We start from the raw sequence: 7,296 nt of genomic DNA, 5'->3' as shown, positions 1-7,296 counted from the left end.
CAAGCCAACATCTTCATCTCCCCGAAGATCCACCGTACCACGCTCCAGGCTGTAGCGCAGAACCCAATGCTCTCCCGCATGAGACCTGAAGAATTCCTGCGACGCAACCCGCTACCTCTGAAGTATTTGTGAACATGGACAAGGCCCAATTGAGGCCCTCCTGCACAAGGTATGTATGTATGCACAACGCAACGCACGTGCCTGTCCACTGCAGCCTGGATCTACATCTCCCGGCGCCTCCGGTTTCTTGTGTGGTACAGGGCACCTTGGTAGGCAGGCAGGCAAGCGGGCGGCGCGGGACGCACGGCAGGCCGTCCTTCGGAACCTGGGGCCTGCAGATCCGGTCCTTGGACTGCATGTGAGGCACGCTTCGATGCGGCCGCCGAACTTTGTTGGATGATGAGCTAATAGTTACACTGCATCGTCTTTCATGTATGTCTGGTTCGACAGCAACGTGGATGCTGTTCGTAGGCAGGGAGTGGGGCACTCTATTCATTCAAGGCTTGGAGATATCTGCAACGGGAGCTGGTAACGTGGATGGAGGTGAGATTATTAGGTAATGTCTTGAATTCGCGGTAAAAGTCACCTCGGTCGTGGGAATCGTTCAAACCGTTTGATATCACTTGCCTGTAGTTTTGGAGACTTTGGTATACGAACGTTAGCAAGAACGTCAGCGGCATGACAACGGCGCCGCTTTGAAGGGACGGTTGAACGGGGACTCGAGGGAAGCAGTTCTTCGACAAAACATTTCCCAAACACTTAGGTTGCTGGTTCTTCATCCCTCCCTCTCTTGAGGTTATATACAATTTCATAGCACTCACAAACGAATCCCTCACACAGTTCCACTGGTGAGTGCACCCTGTATAGCGTCTCCAGCCTGCAATATCATCTTAGCGGAACTGTATAAGGTACCTGTTGAGAAGTCCTCTATAAGATCCTTATATACACGAACCACTTTACCAAATTTCACATCCCTGCTACCTTCATCTCCTCCCAACCAGCTTCCACAGCGGCAACTCCTTCCACAACACCTTCTGCCCAAACCACCACAACTCATCCTGCCACGTATTCCACGCATGACTCCCAAACGGCGTCACGCGGTTCAGATACCGTATCTCCAACGCATCCAGCGCCGTCTGCAAGTCCCTCGCCCACTGGAACACGAAATCGTACAACCCATAGGCAATGAAGATCCCCTTCTCCTTCAGTGCCGGGTTCTTCTTCAGATCCTTCTCGCCGATATACGGCGGCAGCGTCGCCGGCGAGAACAGGCCAAAGTAATCGAACGTGTCGGTCGCGTTGACCAGCATCTCGTACGCCAGCACCCCGCCCATGCTCAGCCCGGCGAACGCGCGGCAGCTGGCGTTGCGGCAGACGTCGAAGTGCGATTCGACGAAGGGGAAGAGGTACTTTTCGTAGTTTTCGCGCACGAGCAGCGCGGGCGGAACGGGGACGGTGTGTGTGCGGTTGCCGTAGAGGTATTTGGTGTTGTTTTGGTAGGTGGCGTTGAGGTTGTAGAAGGTCGGAGCGACGACGACGGTGGGCGGGATGTGGCCCAGGCGGATCAAGTTGTCCATGATGTGGCTCATGCGGCCGAGGTTTTCCCAGTCACCGCCGTTTCCATTGGCGCCGTGAGAGAGATAGAGGAGGGGGTACTCCTTCCGGGTCTTGGTTTTGTTGCGGGCGTAGCCGGGCGGGAGGTAGATCACGAAGTCGTGGACATCAGGCGCCGGGTGGATGGAGCCCGGCGAGGTGTAGTTGACGTACATGACGGTTCCGCGGTTGTGGCATGGCTTGGGCGCTGGAAGGGCGTAGTCGAAGTTGAGGTTGAGTTCGGGAGTGAATTGGAACTCAGGGTCGAAGGGGACGTGGAAGTTGGAGCTCAGCGCGTCCCCCGGGACGTTTTGCAACGGAGGCACGTCCGGGTCCACTACCAGCTGTCCGGAATCGATGGTGCAGTTCGGCGCGTAGGCGCAGTCCGGGAGGAAGGCGTAGGTGTACGTCCCCGACGGCAACGGCACCGTCAATATCCACTCTCCCTCATGCCCGGACTCGTTCGACCTCTGCATCTCATACGGCCACGGGTAGTCTTCGGGGAGCTGCGGGTAAGGGTTACTCACCCAGAAGTCGCCGGGCTGGTAGCTCCATGGGTCAAACCGGCCGTTGACGCGGTGGATGGTACCGGTGGTGTGGAACTGGTCGGTGAACGGCTGGAACCCACCCCCGATCTTGACGCTTTTGGCCGTGGCGTTGACGTACCGGAAGTCGACCTCATACCCCGTGGGGCCCCGGCCGGTCTTGCGCACCGTCACCGAGGCTGAAGCCCCGTGCGGCTGGACGCCGAGTAGGGCTGCCAAAGCACCCCCGACAGTGACAGCTGACCGGCGCATGGCTGGCTACGAGCTGATGCAATTGGGCTTACTAGTGCCACAGAACCCCAGGTTGACACCCTCGAGAAAAGAGGTGGAGAGCAGGATTTTTTCCACATTTTTGGGCGATCAGCGGGGATTCCGGATAAATATCCTTAGGGGGTTGCAATGTTACCATTGATCCTTTCTCCCCCCTGGCGTTTGCCTCGGCGGTCGCACCGGCGGCTGCGCCGGAGCGAGCGCAACTTACACGTGTATGGCCCTCTGTGAAGTTGGCCTCTGCTCGGGCCCGTTCACTGATCCTTGTCTCGTCTACTTGACCGACACGGGATCTTGCAGCTAGGTTGGCCCGATGATCCGCAGAAAATTGGTGAAAAGGAGGGGTTAGCCCGATGTAAGAAGGCGGTGACGGACGCCGAAGAACCATCAACACCTTTGCCGTACATATACTTCTGGCAATATTTCTGCTTGTTGGTGGTCTGTGTTGTAGCTTGTGTGGGGCTTGTGCAGACGGATGGCCGGAGAGTGCATCGGTTGGCTCTTCCGGCGTCCTTCGCTCCTCTGCTCGGTTACCTAGTGTCGGCACTTGACCCATGCATCGACGAACTCGATGTGAATATGCATATGGTACCGAACATGCTCTCGGAGGTCAGAGACTGGTGGGACTTGGGGGCCGAGTGCACCAGTGGAATGTTGTGTGGATGACTTCATGTTGTGACGCCATCGTAGAGGTAAATCCGGTTGGTAGTGCATGACATGTGATTCTTTTTTGAGGCAGCTCTTTCACCTGAAGGAGCCCTGATATGAACACCGTCAGCCTCGAGGCCTTCAAGTTGATCAATTTAATACACGGAGAGAGCCGTAGCTAGAATGTGACACTGAGATCCTTGGTTGAGTGCACGGAGCGTATCACAGGCAATTGACTCTGGCTTTACCCGAATTTACCCAATTCATGAAATGGAAAGCCGTTACTCTCCCATTTGGACGGTACACGTCAATCATTTGGACTTCGTAGAGTGGCTCGTCATGAGAGTTTTTGACGAGCCTATCTCTCACTCATCTCACACATGACCAGTTACAACAATATGTACCTGTGATGACGGCCATGCATCATGCTTCGCATCCGGTACCTCCTCGCTGCCCTCGTTGTTGCTTTTGCACTCTTCCATTGGCTCAAAGCATCATCATGGAGACCTACTGCGAGCAAGCTTGACTCCCCTGAGGTGTCCAACAGCACTCTAGGAGTAAGTTTTCATCATGTCGATGATTGAGACATCCGGCTCACATAGCTCAGTTTCAGCACATCTTCGCCATAAGCCTCCCATCTCGGTCCGACCGCCGGGATGGCCTTACATTGGCTGCAGCGGTGACAGGCCTGAACCTCACCTTCGTAGATGGCGTCGCTGGCTCGGATGTCCCGGACTCAGTGCTTCCCGGCAAGGGCGAGCTGCCCATGGGTTTCACTGTCGGAAATAAAGGCTCATGGAGAGCTCATATGAATGTCCTGCAACGGCAAGTAATACGCTTATCCTTTCGCCTCATGTCATCCCCAAATGATCACCCTTGAAAATTTGGAGGCCCTTTTACTCCTCCAAGATCACCAACAACTGACATCACCTCTCAGCATCGTCCGTGAGAACATCACCAGCGCCCTCATCCTCGAAGACGACGCCGATTGGGACGTGCGAATCAAGCTCCAGATGCGAGACTTTGCGGTGGCCGCACGCGCCTTCACTCAACCACACTCTCTCAAGACCGAAGGTCCTCATCTGGGCCAAGTCACCCTCGCAGAGAATTTCCGCCGCAACCACCCCTCTGTGACTGACCTCCCCCTTTCCCGGCTCGGCGAATTCCATCTTCCAACTCCGCAACTCACTCCCTTCGGTGACGATTGGGACGTTCTTTGGCTGGGTCAGTGTAGCACAGAGTTCCCGGAAGAGGACCGATCAGACACAAACCAGCGCTGGACGCCACCGCCTTTGCGGATCATCATCCCCAACGACCCCACCGTTCCCGCACCGCAACATCTCAAGGGCCATCCATTTGCGCTGGGAGACGCGTTGGCTAAGGACACGGAGGGAGAGTCCAAGATCGAAGAATCCGACAGAGAGCATGGGAAGGGAAAACGGCCGTCGAGGCGATACAAGCCGCATACCCGTGTCGTGCATGCCCCGCGCAAGGCAGCGTGCACTCAGGCATACGCCGTCAGCCAGCGGGGTGCGAGGAGGTTGCTGTGGCGCTTCGGCGTGGGGATGGGGATCACTGCTGGGTGGGATTTGATGTTGAGGGATTGGTGTGATGGGCTGTACTTCTCCCCTTCTTCAACGTCGGAGGCTGGATTGCAGGAACAAAGCCAGCAGATGCAGAGGAGAAAGGACGAGGCGGATGACAAGACGGATGACGTTGAGAAGGATGGTCGACCGCCGGTCTGTGTGACCGTCCAACCTCCTTTGTTTAGTCACCCCTACAAGGGGAAGTCTGATATCTCGGCCGCGGGAGGGGGGTTTCTTCGCAAAGACCGGGAGATGACTCCTTACTTGAGGAAGAGTGTGAGGTTGAATCTCGGGAGGTTAGTTAACGGGCTGGAACCTCTTGATCAGTGGGGAGATTGAGCCGTCAGTTACTTCCTGGAAGGGTATTCCTCTTTCAATGAGAAAGGAATTTTGTGAGCTTGAGGTACGATGAGATGAAATCACTGCGAGAAAGAGCCATTAAATTGGGGTGTTATTATAGAAACATGGCAACAACTATACACCCTCCCTGCCATAACCCTCTGCGTCCAGCCCCTTTGGCGAACCCCGCGGCCGCACCTTCCGCGAGAGCACCTTTTCTTGAGAAGAGGGCTTTCTTCTTCCTTTTCCTTTGTCTATTTTGTTTTTACTTTTTCTTTTAAAAAAGAAAGAAAAAGCCTCCCCGCCCTCTCCTGCCGCAACAGGACTACTCGGCCTCAAGGGCCATCCAAGCCCACATGATCGATCCCCCACTGTTGTTAGATCAATGGTTAGTCCACCAAGAACCAAGAAGAGCTAAATAGAAGCATGGGATGAGCGTAAAGCAACAATACCAGGAACTATGAAGAGGATAAAGCAGTGATAAAAGCAGACATAAAGTCATAACTTATCAAGGATACCCTCCACCGAAGAACTTGACCGCAACCAATGCCTTCTCCTCGCTCACAAACTCTGCCCGCACATACCACCTATCCTCCACATCACTCACAAGACTGCACGACTGCAGTCCCGCATCCCCTCCCTCTGCGTACCGGAAACGATCCAGCAGGTTTGCGCGTCTGCCGTTTTCTAGATCGTACGGCAAGAACCGACCCCTATTACTACCGCGGCCAGGACGACGACCATGCTGCACGAATGGGCCGTGCCGACCACGAACGGAACCACTATTTCCGTCGCCGCGGCTGCTCTCAGGATTGTTGGCCCCATAAACCTCTGTTGAAACGCCCGTCTCCTCTGACTCACTGACCACAGGACGATTACCTGGCGCCAGGCTGAGCTTGGCGCTCAAATATGCGCGACCAGCGTCGCGGTTCCAACAGAACGCGTGGCGTCGCTGATCGGGCCGATGATCACCACATGGCTGGGGGCCGTGGAGGTGGTAGCAGAGCTGGATGCGGCGTTAGAACTGCCTGTATGGATCCTGGTTGCCGCTGGCGCGGCGGCGTTTGCGTCCGTGGTCGAATCGGTGGAAGTAGGCAAAATGGATGGCCTGGGCGGTTTCTGCTGGGCACGACGAGCCGGTTGGTCCCAGTCCGGCGTGATGGGGGTGATCTCCGTCGGACGAGAGAAGGAGGTGATGTTTGGGCGAGTTTTGCGGTTGGGGATTGGGGTGGGCGAGGGGTTCAACTCGCTCAAGTGCTCAGTCAGGTCGCTCCTCTCCGCGGGCTGGGAGACGAAGGGATCCAGTGAGGTGGAAACTTGTGGCTGAGTGGTTGTGTTGATTGGGGAACTGGCCGGAGGGGGTCCGAACAAGGCGAATTCCTCCGATCTCAAGTCAAGGAGGTCACTGACATTGTTAGCAACCTCAGGCGGCGGCGGACTGGTTGAGGCCTCGGACTTGACGTCGTAGAAGACGTCCTCGAGAGGGGTGGGTTCGCTGGCAGTCTCCAGGATGACATCGCTGAGCCGACAGAATTCGATACCCCCAAGCGAGCGAGGTGGAGTATGGATGATGGTAGGGCGAAGTCTGGGGGTGCATGGCATGGTCGGAAGAGGGGAGGGTCCATCATCTTGAGGGTTTGTTGAGTAAATGCCGGGCTTTGGACGGGACTGGAGAAACAAGTCGACTTACTCCGGCAATTATCATTGTGGCTCGTGGCCGGAGAGCCACGCCATGCTTTCGAAAAAGGATTGCCCATTTTGTCCGTCCTTCAGAATAATGAGCAGGTGATCAAAGAGGGTAAAAGAAGTTCTCAGAGCCCGGAGAGTTGATGGAAACCGAAATCCCAAAAACACCGGTGAAAGGTTTGGACAAGTCGGCGAAGAAACAAATGAGGAACAGAATCAGACGATGGAGAAAGTATCGTCTGAAGTGACCAGGAACGTTGGTGAGATGACCGGGGTGGGACGAAGGACCTGGCACAAGTGGTGGAAGAAGAGAAAAGAATGTGAAAACGAAGAACCGTCGGAAAAGCCTTTGTGTGGCTTGAGTCTCGACGGGTGCAAAGTGGCGGCAGGTGCTCGTGAAGTTACGGCAGAGCCGCCTGTCGCAGCGGGTACACATGAAGTCGAGGTGCCCATTGAAGTCATGGCGGCACTGCTTCTCTAAGCGGGTGCAAGTTTGTTTCCTTCTTACTTCTTTCTTTTTCCTTTCTTTTTTTCTTTGTTTCTCTATTTATTTTTCTTCTCTAATTCTTTCTTACTTTCTTTCTTTCGTTCTTTCTTTTCTTTCTTTCTTTTCGAGTCTCTTCTTATTT

At 55.1% G+C, this 7,296-nt stretch overlaps 3 protein-coding genes across 3 annotated transcripts; 1 reads left to right on the top strand and 2 right to left on the bottom strand.

The window, feature by feature from the left end:
- Positions 1-983: 983 nt before the first annotated feature.
- Positions 984-2,390, bottom strand: VTJ04DRAFT_9680 (uncharacterized protein; the record flags this gene model as incomplete). The annotated part of the gene is made up of 1 exon (XM_069368254.1): positions 984-2,390. The coding sequence occupies one exon, from the start codon at positions 2,388-2,390 to the stop codon at positions 984-986; it is 1,407 nt and encodes a 468-aa protein (XP_069214416.1).
- A 1,091-nt stretch (positions 2,391-3,481) lies between these two features.
- On the top strand, positions 3,482-4,981 carry VTJ04DRAFT_9679 (uncharacterized protein; the record flags this gene model as incomplete). Its single annotated transcript, XM_069368252.1, has 3 exons — positions 3,482-3,613; positions 3,664-3,881; positions 3,994-4,981. 3 exons carry the CDS (start codon positions 3,482-3,484, stop codon positions 4,979-4,981), a joined length of 1,338 nt encoding a protein of 445 aa, XP_069214415.1.
- A 903-nt stretch (positions 4,982-5,884) lies between these two features.
- On the bottom strand, positions 5,885-6,583 carry VTJ04DRAFT_9678 (uncharacterized protein; the record flags this gene model as incomplete). The annotated part of the gene is made up of 1 exon (XM_069368251.1): positions 5,885-6,583. The coding sequence occupies one exon, from the start codon at positions 6,581-6,583 to the stop codon at positions 5,885-5,887; it is 699 nt and encodes a 232-aa protein (XP_069214414.1).
- Positions 6,584-7,296: the final 713 nt, after the last annotated feature.

Source organism: Mycothermus thermophilus (genome assembly GCF_041956435.1).
Source record: "Mycothermus thermophilus strain CBS 625.91 unplaced genomic scaffold VTJ04scaffold_7, whole genome shotgun sequence".
Taxonomy (NCBI): Eukaryota; Fungi; Ascomycota; class Sordariomycetes; order Sordariales; family Chaetomiaceae; genus Mycothermus; species Mycothermus thermophilus.
The sequence above is the reverse complement of the archived record's forward strand: the minus strand, read 5'-3'. Positions and strand labels throughout refer to the sequence as shown.